The sequence below is a fragment of the Haematobia irritans genome, chromosome 2, assembly GCF_050003625.1.
Source record: "Haematobia irritans isolate KBUSLIRL chromosome 2, ASM5000362v1, whole genome shotgun sequence".
Classification (NCBI taxonomy): Eukaryota; Metazoa; Arthropoda; class Insecta; order Diptera; family Muscidae; genus Haematobia; species Haematobia irritans.
The window spans coordinates 26,445,430-26,470,814 of NC_134398.1; the positions used below are offsets into that span (position 1 = coordinate 26,445,430).

General features: G+C 33.2%; 1 protein-coding gene across 3 annotated transcripts; it reads right to left on the reverse strand.

Moving 5' to 3' along the window:
* Positions 1-3,342: 3,342 nt before the first annotated feature.
* LOC142223761 (putative cytochrome P450 313b1) lies at positions 3,343-23,931 on the reverse strand. 3 transcript variants are annotated; one of them, XM_075293604.1, is made up of 8 exons: positions 23,778-23,931; positions 17,762-17,930; positions 14,085-14,282; positions 13,835-14,017; positions 12,692-12,752; positions 7,747-7,873; positions 4,820-5,032; positions 3,343-4,764 (listed from the first exon to the last, which is right to left on the reverse strand). In XM_075293604.1, the coding sequence occupies exons 2-8, from the start codon at positions 17,916-17,918 to the stop codon at positions 4,168-4,170; spliced, it is 1,536 nt and encodes a 511-aa protein (XP_075149719.1). In that variant the 5' UTR covers positions 17,919-17,930; positions 23,778-23,931; the 3' UTR covers positions 3,343-4,167. The 3 variants fall into 3 exon arrangements, with proteins under 3 accessions (XP_075149719.1, XP_075149721.1, XP_075149720.1); XM_075293606.1 differs by having other exon boundaries at positions 23,782-23,893; XM_075293605.1 differs by lacking the exon at positions 23,778-23,931 and adding an exon at positions 23,448-23,770.
* Between the last annotated feature and the right edge of the window lie 1,454 nt (positions 23,932-25,385).

Here is a 25,385-nt window from a genome sequence, read left to right on the forward strand (position 1 = left end):
ACTTCCTGCGAAGCTAAAATAATTAACTTCTTTGTGAAGACATTTTTGGAAGTGCCAATTTTTCTCTGGGAAAAAGTGCGGAACTACTTTTAGTTGCTTTTTGTCTAGTTATGTTGAAGTCTGATTTTTTATTCATTTTTATAAAATAAAACATTAATTTAACCTCTAACTTCAGTCAATTAATTTTTAGCTAGGGGGGGGGGGCTATAGCCCTCCTAGGAAAATTTTCTAGCTACGCTAATGGATTTCAACAGACGGACGGACGGACATGCTTAGATTGACTCAGAATTTCACCACGACCCAGAATATATATTCTTTATGGGGTCTTAGAGCAATATTTCGATGTGTTACAAACGGAATGACAAAGTTAATATACCCCCCATCCTATGGTGGAATCCTGGACAACAATCCAACTCAACTTCCAATACTTCAATAGAATTCAATTTATTTCACACATTTAATAAATGTAGAATTTATAGTATTAAATGATTTACGAGTTTCATTTCAACATATCGTTAAAAAACGACAAATTTTGTTGCTGGGACCACAAACATTTGTAGTTGTTATAGTAGTAAAAATGTTAGCTATTTCAACTAACGCAGTTTGCTACTTTAGCATCAATGTTGGTCAAAAACTTTTTGCTAATTCAGCAGCATTTGTTGTAAAAAATGTTTGCTGTTTCAACTAACGAATGTTTGCTGAAACAACTATATGTTACTGCCACCGTGGTGCAATGGTTAGCATGCCCGCCTTGCATACACAAGGTCGTGGGTTCGATTCCTGCTTCGAACGAACACCAAAAGTTTTTCAGCGGTGGATTATCCTACCACAGTAATGCTGGTGACATTTCTGAGGGTTACAAAGCTTCTCTAAGTAGTTTCACCGCAATGTGGATCGCCGTTCGGATTCGGCTATAAAAAGGAGGTCCCTTGTCATTAAGCTTAACATAGAATCGGGCAGCACTCAGTGATAAGAGAGAAGTTCACCAATGTGGTATCACAATGGACTGAATAGTCTAAGTGAGCCTGATACATCGGACTGCCATCTATCCTAACCTAACCTAACCTAACCTACTGCTGTCCCTTTTTCAGCAAACAAAAACTGCTGTTATATCAAAAATTTTTGCTATTATGAGTAACAAAATTTTTTGGGTGTAAATCAGCAGTATTTGTTTGCTATTTTAGCAGTAAAAAATGTTTGCTGTTTCAACAAACGAATGTTTGCTGAAACAACTACATGCTATTGCTTTTCATTTTTCAGCAAACAAAAACTACTGTTTTACACTGAAAAAACAGTGAACCCACCAGGAAGAAAACTTTCGGTTAATTTTAGAAAATTTTGAATATTTGTAGAAAATTTTAACTAAACAGTATTACAAACGTTGGCATCACGCCGATATCATAAAAATAAGTAAATATTTTTCGACAAATTCAAGAAAATTTATTAGACATAACTAAGTTTTTTCACTTGTTAAAGAAAATTTTGTAGTTTGAAGGTAAAACTTGGAGTTCAAAATTGCAAGAATGTCTTTAGTGACATACGAAGTTCATGGTGGACGCCTTTTTGGTAAAATTTACAAATTTAAAGAAATTCTGAACTATTTTGTGGAAGACACGAATTTAGTTAATCTTTATGCTTCATTTGAGTATAGTTTTTTCCTCGGTTTTAGTTAATTTAACTAACGTAAACAAAAAATTATTAGAGTAAAGGAAACTTTCTCCAAACATAATAATTTCATGAACTAAAATAAAGTTAAATTGGCTTTAGTGAAATAGAGAGTTCACTTTTTTTTGAGTGTAGCAAACATTCCTGCTGTTATGAATAACAAAAATGTTTGGGTGTATGGTTATATCCCAATAAACACAGGATGAGCGTTTTTCAAATGCAACAACTTTTCAGTTTGAGGGTAAATATAATTTTCAACATAAATTCAACTTGACTTGAAAGAGCTCATCTTCAATACATCTTCAAATTGTTTGCGAATTACTTCCAATTCGCCAAAATGTTGATGAAATCTTTGAAGAGGTGTTGAAGATAATATGAGAAAACTTTGACAAAACACTACCCTAAAATGCAACGAAAAACCCATGTGGTTTTCAATACTTATTTGTGCAACGAAGTTCGTGGTCAATTGGAAGAAATAAAAAAATTGGAAAATTTTAGAGAAATAACTGAATTTACTCCAAATTGTTTATAATAATAGGTAAGTGAAAATAAAAAATGATATAAAACTTTAAGGAAGTCACTAAATGTATATGTCTTTGTAGAAAACTAAAACTATGGATTCTACGTTCTTGAAAACATTAAAAAGCTGACTGCTTCAAATAGTTTATAATAAGTGGTAAGTCTATATGGAAAATTAAATCAACACTTTAGAGAAGTCACTAAATCACTAAATTTAAATCTCTTTGCAGAAAACTAATATCTTTGGATGTTACATTCTTGCTAACGTTAAGAAGCTGACAAATGAAAAATTAGTGACATTTCAAAGTGGAACCAATTAAAATTGTTAAAAACAACAAATTGTTAAAATCAATAACTTCTGGATGAAAATATGCATCACATCGTCAGTTTAATTTACATCCTATTATCAGTTTAAAATGGATATTTTGTGAATTCCTTCTGCTGGAAATCTATTCTAACACGCGGTCCAGCACGTTCTAATTTCAAATTGCCCCCATATTAATAAATTTTAATGCTGTTTTATGACACCAACAGGAAGGAAATCGAATTATCAATGTGATAGTGTTTACAAATAATGTTTACGATATTTAAAGTTTTGTTCTTATTTGTTGATATATTTAATAAGATTATTGGTATTGTAGTGTATTATGTAGTGTAGTGTATTATTATATATTTTATTTTGACAAAAATTAATAAATTATACAAAATTCATAGAATTTTGGTTTTGACTTTCAATTTGAAGTGAGAATATTATTCATACAAATTTTTGTTGAAAAGTATTTGCAACGATGTTAATTTTTAATTTGACTCGCATCGAAAATTGTTTGAGAAATTATTGAGGAGCGATGTATTTCAATTGGAGGATAACACTTGAGAAATTATTGCTAATGTGTTGAATTTTACTGTTGAGGGTAATGTCTGTTTTTTGTTGAGAATGCGATTTTCTCAACAATTTCTCAAATTGAATATTACACTAATCCTTTGAAAAAATGTTTGAGAAATTGTTGAAATTAAGCATTTTTCAAACGTTTGTGTTTATTGGGATGTTTCGTTAAAGGAATCATGTAGGCATTTATTTTATTTCGGGGTCGTCATAAAGTGTTACAAAATACCTCTGTTGACTCGTAAGTCGTAACCGTGGACACAAAACACAAAATATTTTATACAACAATCATTTTTATTTATTTTATAAAAACATACATATATATACATATATATTTCATAAACTTTTTCAACTTTGATATATGGATAATATACTAACTTCAACGATATTGTGCCCTTTTCAGCTATATCTAAAGGCTTGACATTTGTAAGAACGCGGAAATTACGAAATATTTTTGGCCAAGATTATTTTAATATGCAACATGGCATATCAAAGCCCTATGCACATATGAAGCCTTTAGTAAATGGTACGGAAGTGAAAGGATGATGTTGCTTAACCGAAACAAAGTGAAGTTCGGGATTAACCCTCTAATGCCCCAATTTTTTGCCAGCTGATTAAATTTTCAATGTTAACGACACGAAAGCAAGAGAACTAAGCAAGAAAAAATTATGCGGTAAAATTCAGCATATGCTTCAAAGCCTCTTGAATAGCTTCAAATAAGTTTTCTTTTTATTTTGCCCATTTTTGTTGTCTTAAGGTGTGTTTTACTAAAAGCTTCCTTATTATATGAAGCCCGCCTAAAGGCGGGCTTGGGCATTAGAAGGTTAAAAGAGTTTGCTTTGGCGCCCCAGACTTGTTCATTTTGCTGGACATTGAAGATTTTCATGTAACCTAACGAAACATTTTCTAAGGAAGCAATTATATTTTTTGATTCATGGTGATGAGTATTTAAGATTCGCCCCTGCCGAACTTAAGTGCGTATATACTTGTTTTAACTTAAAGAAGGGATCTAACACCCTGCTGAAAACGGAGCAGTGGAGAATACAAAGTACCATATTTTATATAACGATCATTATTATTTAAATTATATATGTAATATTTCACAACCTTTTTTCAAATTTCATATAGGGATAATTTACTAACTTTAAGGATATTGTGCCCTTCTCAATAATATCTGAAGGCTTTGCACTTGTAAGAATTCGAAAATTACGAAATATTTTCGCCACAATTATTTTCATATGCAACATGGCATATCGAAGCCCTATGCACATTCGAAGACCTTTGGTAAATGGTACGAAAGCGAAAGAATGATGCTTCTTATCCGAACCAAAGTGAAGGTCAGGATTATAATATTTTGCCTTGGGCCCCCAAAATTGTTCATTTCGCTGCATATTTAAAATATCGAGAAGAAATTGTGTGCCTTTTGGCACCAACAGTCCATCACGCAAATAGAAGTCCGCTGAAGCACTTCTTAAAACAACCGGAACAGTTGGATAAAGACGCAGCGCCTCATTGATAACCATCTCGGTATATACCATTTGATCAAGTTGTTCATTCGTTATATCATCGAGGAATAATGCCTCACCGTTTTTGGGAAATATATTGATTAGCTCATTAAATAATTTTTCCTGAAATTCAGGATACAAAGCAAGACAGAGGCACACAAAATAAACTGTTGTTGAAATTGTATCAAATGACTGTAAGATATTTAAAATTATTTATGTAATCAAGAAATAACGTCACAATACTTACTCCTGCTATTATAGTATGTGTTTCTTCAAAGATATCCTTGAAAGAGAGTTTACCACTTTCAAAATGATTTCGGACACATTCTATAAATATCTTTGATTTAGACTTCGTTATCTCATAATCATTGGAAACATTTGAGTTGTTATCCGCTTGAGAATTTGATGGCTTACTATTTTGCACAGGTATTTGTCCGGGCAATAGGGCCTTTTTTAAATTCTATAATTGGAAAAGAGACATTTAGATCAGTATTTGTGTTATCAATTATATATATTTTTAATTATTGTCAACAAGTTTGTCGAAGATCATTTATTATTAAAGGTTAGCACTAAGTTCGCGATCAGCCGCTAATGCTTAGTACTAAGTTCGTTTCTGCGAAAACCCCTTGGATGGTTCCTTAGTTATGCGAAATAATATACCTTCCTATTTTTTCGTGCGAATAATCCAGGGTTGTATAAATATGTGCTTTAAAATGCTCAAAACAAAGATTTCGCATTTATTCCGCGCTAACGTTTTTTGTATGGAGTATAACAGATTTTCGGGCGAAAACGTGATCTTAGTACTAGGCTTAAAATAAACAAGTAAGGAAAGTCTAAAATCGGGCGGGCCGACTATATTATACCCTGCACCACTTTGTATCTAAATTTTCGATACCATATCACAACCGTCAAATGTGTTGGGTGCTATATATAATGGTTTGTCCCAAATATATACATTTGAATACCACTCGATCTGGACAGAATTTGATAGACTTCTATAAAATCGATAAACTCATAATTTAAGTCGGATAATGCACTAGGGTGGAACACAATGTTAGTAAAAAAATATGGAAGACATTTAAATCTGAAGCAATTTTAAGGAAACTTCGCAAAATTTTATTTATGATTTATCGCTCGATATATATGTATTAGAAGTTTAGGAAAATTAGAGTCATTTTTACAACTTTTCGACTAAGCAGTGGCGATTTAACAAGGAAAATGTTGGTATTTTGACCATTTTTGTCGAAATCAGAAAAACATATATATGGGAGCTATATCTAAATCTGAACCGATGTCAACCAAATTTGGCACGCATAGCTACAATGCTAATTCTACTCCCTGTGCAAAATTTCAATTAAATCGGAGTAAAAGATTGGCCTCTGTGGTCATATGAGTGTAAATCGGGCGAAAGCTATATATGGGAGATATATCCAAATCTGAACCGATTTCAACCAAATTTGGCACGCATAGTTACAATGCTAATTCTATTCCCTATGCAAAATTTCAACTAAATCGGAGCAAAAAATTGGCCTCTGTGGTCATATGAGTGTAAATCGGGCGAAAGATATATATTGGAGATGTATCTAAATCTGAACCGATTTCAACCAAATTTGGCACGCATAGCTACAATTCTAATACTACTCCCTGTGCAAAATTTCAACTAAATCGGAGCAAAAAATTGGTCACTGTGGGCAAATGAGTGTAAATCGGGCGAAAGCTATATATGGGAGCTATATCTAAATCTGAACCGATTTGGCTGATATTTTGCAAATTTTTCGAGACTCATAAAATATTCGGATGTACGGAATTTTAGGAAGATCGGTTGATATACACGCCAATTATGACCAGATCGGTGAAAAATATATATGGCAGCTATATCTAAATCTGAACCGATTTTTTCCAAAATCAATAGGGATCGTCTTTGAGCCGAAACTGGACCCTATACCAAATCGGACTAAAACTGCGAGCTGTACTTTGCACACAAAAATACACCAACAGCAGACAGACAGACAGACAGACGGACAGACGGACATCGCTAAATCGACTCAGAATTTAATTCTAAGCCGATCCGTATCCTAAAAGATTGGTCTATGATTACTCCTTCTTGGCGTTACATGCACAAACTTTTTATACCCTGCACCACAGTAATGGTGAAGGGTATAAAAACTATAAAAAAAATAATAAAATTATATCTTCTTGTTGCAAGTTTGATTATAATTTGATGGAGAATGACATTTTTGGATTTATAATTGCCATTTACGAAATGCACCTTTCTCGAAAAACAAAAATGAACTAAAAAAAATAAAGAAAAAATCTTAGGACCCAGATCATTCCCATTTTAATCACGCTGTAATCCATTCTTACTATTTTTGAGAAGTGTACGAAAAACTTCTTCTGTTTTAGCTCCATTTGAACTAATTTGTATGTCATTGAAATTTTACTGCCATTTAGTTCATAAATTTTTTGAGACATACTTGGAATAAAGAAAAAATCGTTGGGCTGGGTAAAATTTCTTACAAAATTTTTAAAATAAACTAAAACAAACTAAAATTTTTGCAATAAATATTAGTTCATTTTAGCTTCAGTTTTACAACAGACTTTTTTTCTGTGTATGTATTTTAAACAAAAATTTTATCTTAAAGTTAGGTATTAAGTTCGCATTATCTCCCTAAAATAGCCATTTTTCACGCTTACTTCTCTTTAGTAACGTAAATGGAAAAAATGACTATGTTTAAGTTAATGTTAATTTGATTTACTCGATTTTGGATTAATAGTACTCATTTGAAAAACAAACTAAAATTTTTGCAATAAATATTAGTTCATTTTAGCTTCAGTTTTACAACAGACTTTTTTTCTGTGTATGTATTTTAAACAAAAATTTTATCTTAAAGTTAGGTATTAAGTGCGCATTATCTCCCTAAAATAGCCATTTTTTCACGGTTACTTCTCTTTAGTAACTTTAACAGAAAAAAATGACTATGTTTAAGTTAAAGTTAATTTGATTTACTCGATTTTGGATTAATAGTACTCATTTGTATACTACTTTGTAGTACATCTCAGACTAAGATAAATTGATTAATGTTTTTCCTTTATTTTCGAAATCCCCTTTTTCTAAGTGTAAAAAATGTTATATATTCTTAAAACATCGTCAATATAAAAATTATATTTCCTTACATTGCCAATAAAGTCGTTCATAGTATTAATGTTTTTTTGCAGCCTTTTGTAATCCGTGGTTAATGAAAATAACACATCTGGATGCTTCCATGGTTTCAGTATTCTATCAAATATTCTATCAAGAAATCTGAAAAATACAAATATGATAAGAAATTACACTTAAAGACTAAAACTTTTATTAGGACACCTCAGAAAAATATGCTAGATGCCCAAAAATCTGCTGAGAAAGGTAAAGCAGTCCCCGTTTGCTAACTGTCCATGTGGTGGTAAAATTTACCCCCTCGCACGCATGTTTACTTGTATTATAAGACGTGTGAAATAAAGTGCATGATAATTTTCGAAATATTGTTTTATTTTTGTTAAATACAATGTGTTCTAATCAACAAATGTAATAATGATAAAAAAAAATTGTGTTTTTTATAGGAAATATATTTATATAACAAGTATAGACGGCCGTAAGTTCGGCCACGCCGAATCTTATCTACCCTCCACCATGTATTGCGTAGAAACTTCTACGAAAGACTGTCATCCACAATCGAATTACTTGGGTTGTGGTATCTTAAAACTTCTTAACATCGTTTTCTAAATTGCGAGTTAGTCCATAGTATGTACCACGTATGGACTCCATACGTGGTACATATTAGACAAAATAGTTATGTATAGGTAAGTCTACAAATAATTACGAATCGACATGGAAATTGAAATATGGGGGCCGCTTATATGGGTACTATATAGAATTATGAACTTGATATGGACCAATTTTTGTGTGATTGGGGATCGATTTATCTGAGGGATATATATAACTATAGACCGATATGGACCTAGTTAGGCATGGTTGTTAACGGCCATATAACAGGTTGGCTGATAAGCCCCGGTTTGACACATAGATGGCGTCGCTAGTATTAAATGCATATTATTGATTGGTATGCAAAATTCAAGCGTGGTGAAATGAGCACGGAGGACGGTGAACGCAGTGGACGCCCGAAAGAGGTGGTTACCGACGAAAACATCAAAAAAAAAAATCCACAAAATGATTTTGAATGACCGTAAAATGAAGTTGATCGAGATAGCAGAGGCCTTAAAGATATCAAAGGAATGTGTTGGTCATCAATATTTGGATATGCGAATGCTCTGTGCAAAATGGGTGCCGCTCGAGCTCACATTTGACCAAAAACAACAACGTGTTGATGATTCTGAGCGGTGTTTGCAGCTATTACCTCGTGATACACCCGAGTTTTTCCGTCGATATGTGACAATGGATGAAACATGGCTCCATCACTACACTCCTGATTCCAATCGACAGTCGGCTGAGTGGACAGCGACCGGTGAACCGTCTCCGAAGCGTGGAAAGACTCAAAAGTCCGCTGGCAAAGTAATGGCCTCTGTTTTTTGGGATGCGCATGGAATAATTTTTATCGATTATCTTGGGAAGGGAAAACCCATCAAGAGTGACTATTATATGGCGTAATTGGAGCGTTTGAAGGTCGAAATCGCGGCAAAACGGCCCCATATGAAGAAGAAAAAAGTGTTGTTCCACCAAGACAACGCACCGTGCCACAAGTCATTGAGAACGATGGCAAAATTCATGAATTGGGCTTCGAATTGCTTCCCCACCCAGCGTATTCTCCAGATCTGGCCCCCAGCGACTTTTTCTTGTTCTCAGACCTCAAAAGGATGCTCGCAGGGAAAAATTTGGCTGCAATGAAAAGGTGATCGCCTATTTGAGGCAAAACCGAAGGAGTACTACCAAAATGGTATCAAAACATTGGAAGGTCGTTATAATCGTTGTATCGCTCTTGAAAGAAACTATGTTGAATAATAAAAACGAATTTTGACAAAAAAAATTTTGTGTTTTTCTTTGTTAGACCGGGGACTTATCAGCCAACCTGTTACTAGCACAATGTACCACATTTCAACTCGGATGAAATTTGCTCCTCCAAGAGGCTTCAAAACCAAATCTCGGGATCGGTTTATATTTGGGGGCTATATATGATTATGGACTGATATGGACCACTTTTGGCATGGTTGTTAAATATCATATACTACCACCACGTATCAACTACAACCAGATTCGGATGAATTTTGCTTCTCCAAAAGGCACAGGAGGTCAAATCTGGGGAACGGTTTATATGGGGGCTATATATAATTATGGACCGATGTGGACCAATTTTTGCATGGTCATTAGAGACCATATACCAACACCATATACCAAATTTCAGTCGGATCGGACGAAATTTGCTTCTCTTAGAGGCTCCGCAAGCCAAATCGGGGGATCGGTTTATAAGGGGCTATATATAATTATGGACCCATGTGGATCAATTTTTGCATGGTTGTTAGAGACCATATACTAACACCATGTACCAAATTTCAGCCGGATCGGATGAAATTTGCTTCTCTTAGAGGCTCCGTAAGCCAAATCGGGGGAACGGTCTATATGGGGGCTATATGTAATTATGGACCGATGTGGACCAGTTTTGCATGGTTGTTAGAGACCATATACTAACACCATGTACCAAATTTCAGCCGGATCGGATGCTTCTCTTAGAGCAATCACAAGCCAAATTTGGGGGTCCGTTTATATGGGAGCTATAAGTAAAAGTGGACCGATATGGCCCATTTGCAATACCATCCGACCTACATCAATAACAACTACTTGTGCCAAGTTTCAAGTCGATAGCTTGTTTCGTTCGGAAGTTAGCGTGATTTCAACAGACGGACGGACGGACATGCTCAGATCGACTCAGAATTTCACCACGACCCTTTATGGGGTCTTAGAGCAATATTTCGATGTGTTACAAACGGAATGACAAAGTTAATATACCCCCATCCTATGGTGGAGGGTATAAAAAAGTGGGTCAATTTTATCCCACGTCCCAAAGTTCACAAAAAATTTTCATATCACCAGTTAAAGGCTAAAATAACAAACTTTACCCATTAGTTTACCTACACTGAAAGAAGAGTTTGCTTTTCTGAGGAACGAAATTTTAGACAAACGAAGATTTCTTTTGACGCTAAACAACTTTCTTTAGAAGCAAATTAAGCAGATTAGAGACCATTGTTACAACGTTTGTCATGAATTCGGGTTTATTTGCTCCTATGGTGGTGGGCATAAAAAGGGAAGGGGAACTCCTCTGTGTCAAGTAAAAGCTAAATTTCTACGATTTACTTGAAATTTACAGAGGACGTGGTGGCAGATTATGAAATTATTATGAGGTACCTAGTTTGTTTTATATCTACAAAGTTTGTTTTATAATCACAATTTTTTTTTTAAACGATTCACCAATTGTCGCTGATCTTTTTTATTTGCTTTTAAAGAAAATTTTTTAGCCTTAAAAGAAAACTTTGTATAAATTTCCTTTCCACAGAAAAGAAAACTCTTCTTTCAATGTACTACAAAAAAAAAGAATATAGGTCCATAATATGCGAAGTAATATCATTGTGAACAACCGTCTAATCCATGGTTGTGGGTACCTAAGAATCGGCCCGTCCGTCCTTTTGCCATATACAATAAATGTTTTGCGACAAATATGTTCCATGTTCTCCGTCTAATAAAAACATTTTACCAATTAGTGAATTATTGATAGAAACGAGATCGAGGTCTGTGGTTTTTAATTTATTTTTTATTCAATATTTACTAAGTTAGTATGACAACAGACGCTGTGTCGTTAGGTTCTACTCAATAGTGGGTGTAATATTTTTGTTGTTTTCAAAAATTTTCCCGATGAAGTCTTTCAATGAAAAGACGAAATATTGAATAAAAAACAAAATTAAAAACCACAGACCTCGAGCTCGTTTCTATGATTAACCCTTTAATGCCCAAGCCCGCCTTTAGGCTTAAATAAGGGTTAAATAAGGAAGCTTTTAGTAAAACACGCCTTAAGACAACAAAAATGGGCAAAATAAAGAGAAAACTTATTTGAAACTATTCAAGAGGCTTTGCAGCATATGCTGAATTTTACCGTATAAATTTTTCTTGCTTAGTTCTCTTGCTTTTGTGTCGTTAACATTGAAAATTTTATCAGCTGGCAAAAAAATTGGGGCATTAGAGGGTTAATTGGAAAAATCACATACAGGTCGAATACAATAAAAACAAGTTTGTAACGTAATAACATTTTACTCTTGAAATATGTTTGATGTCATCATATTCCTTCTCTGCGTGTATATGTACACTGAAAAAACAGTGAACCCACCAGGAAGAAAAATTTCGGTTAATTTTAGAAAATTTTGAATATTTTCAGAAAATTTTAACTAAACAGTATAACAAACGCTGGCATCACGCCGAAGTCACAAAAAAAGTTAATATTTTTCGACAAATTCAAGAAAATTTATTAGACATAATTAAGTTTTTTCACTTGTTAAAGAAAATTTTGTAGTTTGAAGGAAAAAATTGGAGTTCAAAATTGCAAGAATGTCTTTAGTGACATACGAAGTTCATGATGAACGCATTTGTAGTAAAATTTACAACTTTAAAGAAATATTGAACTATTTTATGGAAGATATGTATTTAGTTAATCTTTATCCTTCATTTGTGTATATTTTTTCCTCGGTTTTAGTTAATTTAACTAACGTACACAAAAAATTATTAGAGTAGAGGAAACTTTCTCCAAACATAACAATTCCATGAACTAAACGAAAGGTAAATTGGCTTTAGTAAAATAGAGAGTTCACTTTTTTTTGAGTGTACTTGTTAAAGCTGACTGGGGCGGTGTAAAATTGCAATTTGTAGACATTTAAAATTGCATGAGCATGTTGAATGGTATTTCACACAAGACTCTTACAACACATAATAAATTTACAACTGGTTATTTATGGTAAATAGTAGTTAGAGACTGCTTTACCTTTCGAAGTCGATAAAAATTGTTATTTTAATAAAATATAGGCAGAACTATATGAATTACAAAAATAATGAAATATATATAAATAACGGAAATGGGAATATATTTACTCAGTATAAGCATCGATTATTTTATCGTCTTCAAAATCCATTTTATGTCCCATTGTTGTCTCTGTGTATAGATTTGGATAAAAATAAACGAATTTATTACATTTTTAAATATATGTATAAAAACTGTTTGCTTCCCAAAATACAAAATACAGTTTGCAATTTTTTTTCTTTCTTTATGAAATTTGAATTTGAAATGGTTTATGATCCAATTACAAAGATTATACAGTTTTGAAAAACTAGGATCAGATTTAGATAGAGAGTCGACATTGTTGGCTAAAAGGAGAGAGCTTTGTTATGTTTTTTATCTATATTTTGTTTTTATTTATACTCAAAATACAAAAAGCGAAAATAGCAAAATACCCTAGCTTTGGCACCCATGTTTTTCTGCATTATCTGCCACTATTTACATACAGTGTTGTCAGGTTAGGGGATTGTTCCCCAAACTGAGGATTTTTTCTAGTGGTTGGGGATTCCGTTTGTAACACATCGAAATATTGCTCTAAGACCCCATAAAGTATATATATTCTGGGTCGTGGTGAAATTCTGAGTCGATCTAAGCATGTCCGTCCGTCCGTCTGTTGAAATCACGCTAACTTCCGAACGAAACAAGCTATCGACTTGAAACTTGGCACAAGTAGTTGTTATCGATGTAGGTCGGATGGTATTGAAAATGGGCCATATCGGTCCACAACTACTTGTGCCAAGTTTCAAGTCGATAGCTTGTTTCGTTCGGAAGTTAGCGTGATTTCAACAGACGGACGGACGGACATGCTCAGATCGACTCAGAATTTCACCACGACCCAGAATATATATACTTTATGGGGTCTTAGAGCAATATTTCGATGTGTTACAAACGGAGTGACAAAGTTAATATACCCCCATCCTATGGTGGAGGGTATAATAATTATATGAATTTTTCTTTGCGGATTTTCCATGGGGAAAAATATTTCAGTTAGGAATTTTTTGGGGAAATAATTTCGAAATTTTGGGGATCTCTCTCAAAAAAATATTGATATAATCGTATCGATATTCCAAGTTTTAAAATCTTTATCTTGAGAATGCTATAAGTAGTTTATTATTAATTTACTAAATAATGAATTTGTAATTGGAAGCATAAACCAAACGTTACAAATTTTTACTTACGACATGCTGCCCCTAATACACATCTTTTTATGATTTCATAGAGGTCGTTAGTTTCCCCATTAATTTCTGATAATTTGTTTACCAATACACTGGATTGAATGTTAAATGTTGGAATAAATGATTCAATAACCTTACGACCAAAAGCTGGAGCTAAGAGAGCTCTGCGTTCATTCCATTTTGGTGCTTGTGAGAAAAAAAAATTAATTGATTAATATTTATTATAACAATAAATTTAATTGGTTATACTTACATTTTGAAGTAAAAAGACCAGTGCCAATTGCAGATTGCAAGAATTTATATACATTGCCTTTATTTGTACAACAGGGGTTTTGTAATACTTTTTCCATAGTTTCCGGATCATTGACATAAATCAAGCATTCAGTACCAAACCACATTACAAAAGGTGTTTTGTATTTCAATGAATATTGTTCCAAAGTTTTTAAAAATGCTGAAAATTAAAAAATATATATTATTTACCCGTGTAAAAATTGATGAATCTAATTAGATACATACACGCAGAGAAGGAATATGATCACCCCAACCATGTTTCAAGAGCATAATGTTGCTTTTTCACGGGAAACGTGTAACATGTTTGTCGAAACCAGCGTTGCCAATTTAGCTTTTTTCCCGCTAGATTTGGCTTTTTTGAAGACGTTTAGCGGGGAAAAAAATGCATTTAGCTTTTTTTCTGGCTTTTTTTCATGACCCTTTTAGCTATTTTTGGCTTTTTTTTATTTTCGACATGTTCCTATTGAAATATGGATAAAACTTCGTTTTTATCTAAGTTTTGCGGCCAGAATAAGGTTTTCCGCATATTTCAAAGCTCAATTGAAGCCTTAATAATTATTCCAGCCATTATGCGGGCATTTTTGCAGCAAATACACCTTGATGTAAAGTTTTTTCCTCGTATTCATAAAAGTTATCGTAAACTTTAAATCTACTATTACCATACAAATGCCTTATGTAAACTGTCAGTAAATTATTGGGAATAATAGCATTTGACTCGTTTATCCTTTTTATGTTATTTTAATACGTATTCTAAAGTTATTATGATATTACTAAATTAAAATAGTGGATGAGAATTGCTTTGTACACTGAAAAAATATTGTCATGAGGCCAAAGATTTCATGTCTTTGAAATACGAACGCGAATTTTGGTTATAATAGCATTTGTGAATTTCTCTTATATGTTATAAACTGTTTTCCTTGTCCAAAAGCCGATAAAATCGTTTTGTCCTTATAGTTAAGTGATTCAACTTAAAAATGGGTATCTTTTCATGAAAGAAGGCTAGGGTCAATTCTAAAAAATTCTTAAAATTAATTAAATAGTCTTTAAATTTGTGGAGTTTTTGTATCTTGACCACAAACCAAATAGCGTTCAAAAATAGAAGAGGTTTTTCAACATTTTATTTTAAAAACGTATACACAGAATAATTTCTACTTAAAGTCGAGTCTGAATTTGGAAATTTAAGTTGTCGTTAGCACATTTTTAAAGCACTGTGATAGCTCATGAAGAAAAAGCTGAAAAAACGAATAAATTCAAATTTGACTCTGAATCAATACCAAAATCATTAGTGTAAAAAATCTTTGGAACAGAACATAGAAATAATTAAGGAAATAAAGTTTTGAATGTGGTATTATTTTTTTAACATCAAAAAAATGCAATAAAAAATTCGTAGTGATAGGATCAAAACAAATCTGCTATTTATTAATGGAATGGATTTACATTTACGAAAATTGGACAATAGGTTTGTATGGGAAATTTTCGAATAAAAGTTATTCAGTATAAACTTGCAAGACAGTTAGAATGGGTTTTATTCTCTTGGGTAATATTAGGTGAAGTGTACACGATCACGAATTTATCATTAATTCAGTTAAAACGAAATATATTGATATTTTCTAATGCAGTTCTATGCGACATTGGACTTGTTGACGATTAACCAGCTGATAATTGCAAGTTTACCGGGAAAAAAGTTTTTTACTAGGAAATATAAATGAAGGACTTGTGATAGTAATCAAAATGTATCGAGTATGCAAACAGAGCTAATATGACATAGATTTTCTTACAGTCTCACAGAAATGGAAATAAAATGAATACAATTAAAATAATATGCATTTTAAGTGAAATAAAGCCTTTAAGTTTGTTAAATTTCAATCAAAAATGTGACTTTTGATACAAAAAAATTTAGCTTTTTTTCTAGCTATTTTTTTTTTTTTAATTTTTTAGCTTTTTTTGGCTAGTTTTTTGGACAAATCTAGCGGTTTTTGGTGAAACAATTCTGGCAACGCTGGTCGAAACCATGTTATTTTCTCGGAAATTATATATCTGACTGTGGAAAGCATGTTATGTTTTGCGACAAAAATGTTCCATAGTCGCCGTGAAAATGTAACATGGTACCCTTGAAACAGGTTTGAGGTGATATATTCCTTCTCTGGGTGTATGATTAGATCTCAAAATTGACTTCTTACCGACATCTAACTCCAGATCTAAGACATTAAGCCAATTCTAGGCCAATATTGAGATCTGATCAGATCTCATTTCATAGTAATTAGATATGATTGGCTTAACTTATTTTTATGGTGTAGTTAAAATGAACAAAATTGCAAGTAAAAATTTTACTTTATTAAAAATTATTTCCATTTCTTATTTATTAACCCTAAAAATACCTCCCAAACGTGAAAAACCCCCTAAATCCTGGCTACATGTAAATGGGAGCTGTATCTAAAACTAACGACGAGTCTGACAAAAACACAAATGAGTCTGACTAAATCTTCGACCAAGACTTTTTCTACATAAATGTGTCTACAGACGGACCTTGCTAAGTAAACGGTCATGAATATATTTTCCAAGGACACAATGTGTTTATCTCGTTTCCTTATTGGGTGTTGCAAATACATGTACACGCAAAAAAATAATTCTTTCCTCCCAAACGAAATTTTAGACAAACAAAGTTCGCTTCTCATTTGTTTTTCGTTGAAAGGAAGTGTATTTGGAAGAAAAGTATATACTTTTTGTGATAAACGTTTATTCTTTTCCAGGATGTAAAAACAATTTCATAAAGACTAACTCAAAAAAAATTTTTTTCTGGCTAATTGCATTTTCCCTCACATCTTTCTCACTTCCACGAAGTTTTTTAGTTCTTAGCACCTTTTTCTGTAATACAAACAATGTAGAAGAAATTATACGATTTTATAAATTTTAAAATTTTTTTTACCTTTCGCCTGGACGGAGAATCGAACCGCGGACCATGCAATTTGACTGAGCTATGTAGCCGTTATTGTCATCAATAGCAAATTATGCATATAAGTTATATTTATATAGCATAGCTTGCGGCGCCCACGAGCCGATTAAACAAAGTTTATTTAACAGAAAAATACATTTAGTTGGGCACCGTGGAGCAGTGGTTGCTACGTCCGACTTGCATGCCAAGGGTCGTGGGTTCGATCCCTGGTTCGACCAATGTTTTTTTTTTGTTTTTTTTTTTTACATATATTCCAGATATGGTCGGAAGATTCCGAAAAAATGTTCAACATTACAATCTACTATATTAAATTTTTACTATGAACTGTAAAATGTGTCTTATTAAAGACCTAAAGTCAGAAAAGAACAGTGTTTGATATAAACGAAATGGACTGTGTTGTTGGTTCAAAAATACCTTTTTTTAATGAAAAAATAAAAATTTTGTAACAAACGAATTTTTTTGGTGATAAATGTGTATACTTTTCGAAGCAATTCAAAAAACTCTAACAAAGGAAAAACGTTTTTGGTACACGTTTTCCAAACGTTTTTTTTTTCTTTGTGTGTACTAACTTATAATGCCCTGTTACACAGAGTGATGTAGGACATAAAAAGTTTATGACCAATAAATGGCTTCATACACCTTTAAATTCAATTATTAATTTTATTATAAATTTAGTGTATACTTACTTGCTGCATTCATTACACGGTGCCCAATACCGATAAGTGGAAATCCCAAAGGACCTGGTAACTTTGAATACAACTTGTAAAATGTACGTCTGGACCATAACCAGTATATCCAGAACACTAAACCTAATGTTACCAAAATCACAGATGTGAATGCCATTATGATGTGTACCTGAAATGAATATTATGTATTTAAATATAAGTATGTATTTAAGAAATGTAAATATCAATCACTCTTAAAGAAATGCTTTACAAATTCATATAAACTCACGTCGATAGAACCATGTTATTCATAATAGCAAAAACTGTTGCGAAATCAAATTTTGACAAAATTTTCTATAGAAAGAAAAATTTTGACAAAATTTTCTATAGAAAGAAAAATTTTGACAAAATTTTCTATAGAAAGAAAAATTTTGACAAAATTTTCCTAAGAAATAAAATTTTGACAAAATTGTCCTAAGAAATAAAATTTTGACAAAATTTTCTATAAAAATAAAATTTTTACAAGATTTTCTATAAAAATAAACTTTTTACAAGATTTTATATATTTGTTATACATGCTATATGGTAAATGAGATTTAACCTGGTCGAACTTTCGGCCGTATATAGGAATTATTTAAAAAAGAAATTACTTTTTATACCCTTCACCACTACTGTGGTACAGGGTATAATAAGTTTGTGCATTTGTATGTAACGCCAAGAAGGAGTAATCATAGACCAACCTTTTAGTATACGGATCGGCTTAGAATTAAATTCTTTTAGTATACGAATCGGCTTAGAATTAAATTCGTCTGTCTGTTGATGAATTTTTGTGTGAAAAGTACAGTTCGCAGTATTAGTCCGATTGCCCTAAAATTTGGTATAGGGTCCTGTTTCGACTCAAAGACGATCCCTATTGATTTTGGAAAAATCGGTTCAGATTTAGATATAGCTGCCATATATATTTTTCACCGATCTGGTCATAATTGGCGTGTATATCAACCGATCTTCCTCAAATTCCGTACATCCGAATATTTTATGGGTCTCGAAAAACTTGCAAAATATCAGCCAAATCGGTTCAGATTTAGATATAGCTCCCATATATAGTTTTCGCCCGATTTACACTCATTTGCCCACAGAGGCCAATTTTTTGCTCCGATTTAGTTGAAATTTTGCATAGGGAGTAGAATTAGCCTTGTAACTATGCGTGCCAAATTTGGTTGAAATCGGTTCAGATTTGGATATATCTCCCATATATAGCTTTCGCCCGATTTACACTCATATGACCACAGAGGCCAATTTTTAACTCCGGTTTAGTTGAAATTTTGCGCAGGGAGTAGAATTAGCATTGTAGCCATGCGTGCCAAATTGGGTTGAAATCGGTTCAGATTTAGATATAACTCCCATATATATGTTTTTCTGATTTCGACAAAAATGGTCAAAATACCAACATTTGCCTTGTAAAATCGCCACTGCTTAGTCCAAAAGTTGGAAATGACTCTAATTTTCCTAAACTTCTAATAAATATATATCGAGCGATAAATCATAAATAAACTTTTGCGAAGTTTCCTTAAAATTGCTTCAGATTTAAATGTTTCCCATATTTTTTTACTAACATTGTGTTCCACCCTAATGCACTAGCCGACTTAAATTTTGAGTCTATAGATTTGTAGAAGTCTATCAAATTCTATCCAGATCGAGTGATATTTAAATGTATGTATTTGGGACAAACCTTTATATATAGCCCCAACACATTTGATGGATGTGATATGGTATCGAAAATTTAGATCTACAAAGTGGTGCAGGGTATAATATAGTCGGCCCCGCCCGACTTTAGACTTTCCTTACTTGTTTTTTTTTTTCTCAAATCTCCTTTTTTTTATAAAGATCATAACATGTTAAATTGTGAATGTGAAAAAAATATTTTCTTTTAGATCATAACATTTTAGATCGTGATCATTTTCTATTCAATCATCCTCATCGCTACCACAGACTCGTAAGTAATACTACATCAATCGCCAACTGTGATTGGGGAAGCGTATCAGAAAGTACAAAATGTACATGAAGGTATTTTGCCATCACTATTTGTTACAAAAGCCATTTTATATTCTGTGAAACGCCAAGCGCAACTAGCTAATTATAATTTATTTAAATAAAAACGAAAATGAAGTGCTGAAAACATTGTTATTACGCTTAAAATTGTAAAAGGTATATTGGTGAGCATTTTTCGAATTTCGTAATGGAGTAAAGTGATAGTTTTTCACATATTTTTTCAGATACGCTGCCTCCATCGAGAAACAAACTGGCTGATAGACGCTGCAACATGTAACTTGCTGCTTGTAACTCAACATCATTCTTTTATTAATGCAAAAAAAATATGTTAAATGTGAAGTGATAGCGGTATAAATGTTATATTTAAAAGAATTTGTCAATGCTTAATCAAAAAAATAAACCTCGAAACAATCGTGTTTTACTTGACCATTGTGGTATTCTTTTACAACTATCTTAAAATGCACTTTTTCTAATAGTTTGAAGGGGCTCTTGTTGACGTCGTTTTAAATTAACTAAAAAGGCCCCTAATAATTGCACTTATTCGATGCCTTTTTGTAGTGACTTGGCGTGATACAACTTTTCAATAGTGACGGCGCTTTTCCGACGTATTTTGGATATCGTATTCGACTGTTTTCTACGTGTTGGGGATTCTCAGAAGCGCCATCAAATTAAAAAAATGTTGCACTGAAAAAAATATTGTCGTGGGGTCAAAGATTTCATGTCTTTAAAATACGAATACAAATTTTGCTTAGCATAGAAGACGCATTTCTCTAAAATAAAGATATTTTCCTTCTCCAAAAGTCGATAAACTTTTCAATGAAGTCGTATTGTCCTTATAATTAAGTGATATGACTTAAAAATGGGTATCTTAACATGAAAGAAAAAATTTATAGGCTAAGGTCAACTTGACTTTAATAATTCAGAAAAATTCTTTAAATTTAATGAAATTGTCTTTAAATTTGTTGTCTTTTTGCATCTTGACTACAAAGCAAAAAATCGTTCAAATACAGGACATGTTTTTCAAAACTTTATTTTAAAGAAGTTTTTTACTTCAAATATAGCATAATTTCTACTGGAAGTCGAGTCTTAATTTGGAAAATAAAGTTGCCGTTAACTCGTTTTTAAAGGACTTTGACAGCATATGAAAACAAAAGCTGAGAAAGCGAAAAATTAAAATTTGCTTCCTAGAAGCAAGAACACAAAACCTAAATTTAAAAGAGAATTGTGTCTTAAAAGTATCCTTACTTATATTCACCGCTTCTTTGGCTCGGAATCAATACCAAATTTTTTAAAGTAAAGACAAAATCTTTGGAACCGAGTATGCTTTTTTTTCAGTGTGGCAGGGATAATTTTAAAATGTCTTGCCGAAATTTAGAGGAACAAGAAACTGCGCATTAATTGAGTTAATTTATCTGCTTTATATTGAACCGTTTTAATAAAGTAGCAGCGAAAATTTCAACTCGTAAAGCGAACATAGTACTTACTTTTAGATTAGAACCATGGTGAAAATGTTACATCCAACATATAGTCCCCATATAAACCGACCACCCGATTTGGGGTCGTGGGCTTATAGAAATCGTAGTTTTTATCAAATTTGCCTGGAATTTGAAATCTGGAGGTATTTTATGACCATAAAGAGGTGTGCCAAAAATGGTGAGTATCGGTCCAGGTTTTGGTATAGCCCCCATATAGACCGATCTCCCGATTTTACTTCTTGGGCTTATAGAAACCGCAGTTTTTTCCAATTTAACTTAAATTGGAAATCTAGAGGTATTGTAGGACCACAAATACGTGTGCCAAAAATTGTGAGTATCGGTTCATATTTTGGTATAGCCCCCATATAGACCTATCTCCCGATTTTACTTCTTGGGCTTATAGAAACCGCAGTTTTTTTTTCAATTTACCTTAATTTGGAAATAGCGATGTACTTTAGAACCGTAAAGAGGTGTGCCAAAAATGGTAAGCATCGGTCTATGTTTTGGTATGGTCTCCATATAAACCGACCTCCCGATTTTGGGTCTTGGGCTTATAGAAACCGTAGTTTTTATCCAATTTGCCTGAAATTTAAAATCTAGAGGTACTTGAGGACCATCAAAAGGTGTGCCGAAAATGGTGCGTATCGTTCCATGTTTTGGTATAGCGCCCATATAGATCTCCCGATTTTACATCTTGGGTTTATAGAATCCGTAGTTTATATATAATTTGCCTGAAATTGGAAATTTATAGGTATTTTAGGACCATAAAGAGGTGTGCCACAAATGGTGAGCATCGGTCCATGTTTTGGTATGTCCCCTATATAGACTGATATCCCGATTTTACTTCTTGGGCTTCTAGAATCTGAAGTTTTTATCCAATTTGCCTGAAATTGGAAATCTAGAGGTATTTTCGGGCCATAAAGAGGTGTGCCGAAAACGGTGAGTATCGGTCCATATTTTAGTATAGCCCCCATAAGAACGATCTCCCGATTTAACTCCTTGGGTTCCTAGAAACCGTAGTTTTTATCCGATTTGCCTGAAATCGGATTAAGTTTTTATCGGTCCATTTGGTAATGCCTCCATATAGACCGACTTCACTTCTTGAGGGTATAGAAGGCGCACTGATCATGAAAATTGATTGAAACTCATTGTAAAATTTCCAGATTTTACTTCTCGGGTGAAAATCTACAGATTTAAGATTTCAAATCAAGACGTTATTTTATAATTTTCTTTCACAGTTACAAGAGATGTTAAAACTCAAACAAAAATGGTTCTTATAAATCCAGAATCTGATAGTCCTCATAGGTAAAATCATTGAATTTATCTTCGGGAAGTGTCCTCAAGTCCTCAAGCACTCCTGAAATTTCAAAGGAAATCTAATATTTGGTATGGCCCCTATATAGACTGATATCCCGATTTTACTTCTTGGGCTTCTAGAATCTGAAGTTTTTATCCAATTTGCCTGAAATTGGAAATCTAGAGGTATTTTCGGGCCATAAAGAGGTGTGCCGAAAACGGTGAGTATCGGTCCATATTTTAGTATAGCCCCCATAAGAACGATCTCCCGATTTAACTCCTTGGGTTTCTAGAAACCGTAGTTTTTATCCGATTTGCCTGAAATCGGATTAAGTTTTTATCGGTCCATTTGGTAATGCCTCCATATAGACCGACTTCACTTCTTGAGGGTGTAGAAGGCGCACTGATCATGAAAATTGATTGAAACTCAATGTAAAATTTCCAGATTTTACTTCTCGGGTGAAAATCTACAGATTTAAGATTCCAAATCAAGACGTTATTTTATAATTTTCTTTCACAGTTACAAGAGATGTTAAAACTCAAACAAAAATGGTTCTTATAAATCCAGAATCTGATAGTCCTCATAGGTAAGATCATTAAATTTATCTTCGGGAAGTGTCCTCAAGTCCTCAAGCACTCCTGAAATTTCAAAGGAAATCTAATATTTGGTTCATGGTGGTGGGTATTTAAGATTCGGCCAGACCGAACTTACTGCTGTATATAATTATTTAATATATTATTGTAATTTTCTTTTAATTTTTACTTTGAATAGTCAAATTTGAATTTGACTGAATGGTCAAAACAAATGACTAACCGATGGAAAAATGTACTACGAGTACGTGCCTCTTTAGCGCTATACACTGGTTAGTTAAAGCTAACTCACTCACTTTTCTCTGAATGGGGCAGGAATATACAAAACAAAAACTGTGTTTGGTTTAAAAAAAAAATACTTTGGCCAAAATTTTTAAATCTATAAATTTCACTAGATCAAGAGGTACAAAAATATAACAGTAGACATTGATTGTTGTTTTTAGTAGATTTTTTTCTATGAGCATATGCACTTTCGTCTGTGTTTGCCAAAATATCGTTCATTATTCACACTTATCATGGACCGCTTTTAATACATTCCCTTTCCGTGATTTTTTTTACGAAAAATTAAAGGAACAATAATCATATTTAGCTCGCGTATTTTAATTTTAATTATACAATTCAATTACCAACAATTGAATTTAGATTTTTTCAATGCAGCCGAATGTTTTGAGCCAACTTCTAAACACAACAGAACGTTTTTTCCGTTTAAAGTTCTTCGTTAAACTGATCAATGAATGTTTAAAAAAAAGCTATAAATTTACGGCGTATGAAGCAACTTTGAACACTTTAGATTTTCTTCGACCTTATTAATACACATTATGTCACTACTGTGGTACAGGGTTTGATAAGTCTGTGCATTTGTATGTAATGCTTAGTACTAAGTTCGTTTCTGCGAAAAACGAATATCTTCATCTATCTCCGTAAATAGGGTTTCAAACCCAGGGATGTTAACTTATTTATTCGAAATAATATGCCTGCCTATTTTTTCGTGCGAAAAATCCAGGGTTGTATAAATATGTGTTTGAAAATACTCAAAACAAATATTTCGCATTTATTCCGCGCTAACGTTTTTTGTATGGAGTATAACAGTTTTTCGCGCGAAAATGTGATCTTAGTACTAGGCTTAACGCCAAAAAAGAGCAGCCGGTTTAAAATTTTGTTACCTAATGCTTAGTACTAAGTTCGTTTCTGCGAAAAACGAATATCTTCATTTATCTCCGTAAATAGAGTCTCAAACCCAGGGATGTTAACTTATTTATGCGAAATAATATACCTGCCTATTTTTTCGTGCGAAAACGTGATCTTAGTACTAGGCTTAACGTAGCATTAACTGAGTTTTTTGAAAAGGTGGTAAGTTGATTTAACGATATTCGTCTGTGTGTTCATGTATTTTGGTATTTCAAGTACACTCAGAGGGGGAATATGATAACCTAAAACATCTTTCAAGAGCAAAATATTATTTGTGGATGGGAAGCATAGAACATTTTTACCGCAAAAATTTTGTTTTCTCACGAAACATAAAATGGTTGCTTGCGAAGTCGAAGCAGACATTGATGAACATCGTATACGGAAGTTTCTACTAACTCAAACCGGGTATGGAAAATGCAGTAACAGGTTGGCTGATAAGTTCCCGGTCTAACAAAGAAAAACACATTTTTTTGTCAAAATTCGTTTTTATTATTCAACATAGTTCCCTTCAAGAGCGATACAACGATTATAATGACCTTCCAATTTCGGTAGTACTCCTTCGGTTTTGCCTTAAAATAGGCCTCAGTTTCGGCGATCACCTCTTCATTGCAGACAAAATGTTTCCCTGCGAGCATCCTTTTGAGGTCTGAGAACAAGAAAAAGTCGCTGGGGGCCAGATCTAGAGAATACGCTGGGTGGGGAAGCAATTCGAAGCCCAATTCATGAATTTTGCCATCGTTCTCAATGACTTGTGGCACGGTGCGTTGTCTTGATGGAACAACACTTTTGTCTTCTTCATATGGGGCTGTTTTGCCGCGATTTCGACCTTCAAACGCTCCAATAACGCCATATAATAGTCACTGTGGATGGGTTTTCCCTTCTCAAGATAATCCATAAAAATTATTCCATGCGCATCCCAAAAAACACAGGCCATTACTTTGCCAGCGGACTTTTGAGTCTTTCCACGCTTCGGAGACGGTTCACGGGTCGCTGTACACTCAGCCGACTGTCGATTGGACTCAGGAGTGTAGTGATGGAGCCATGTT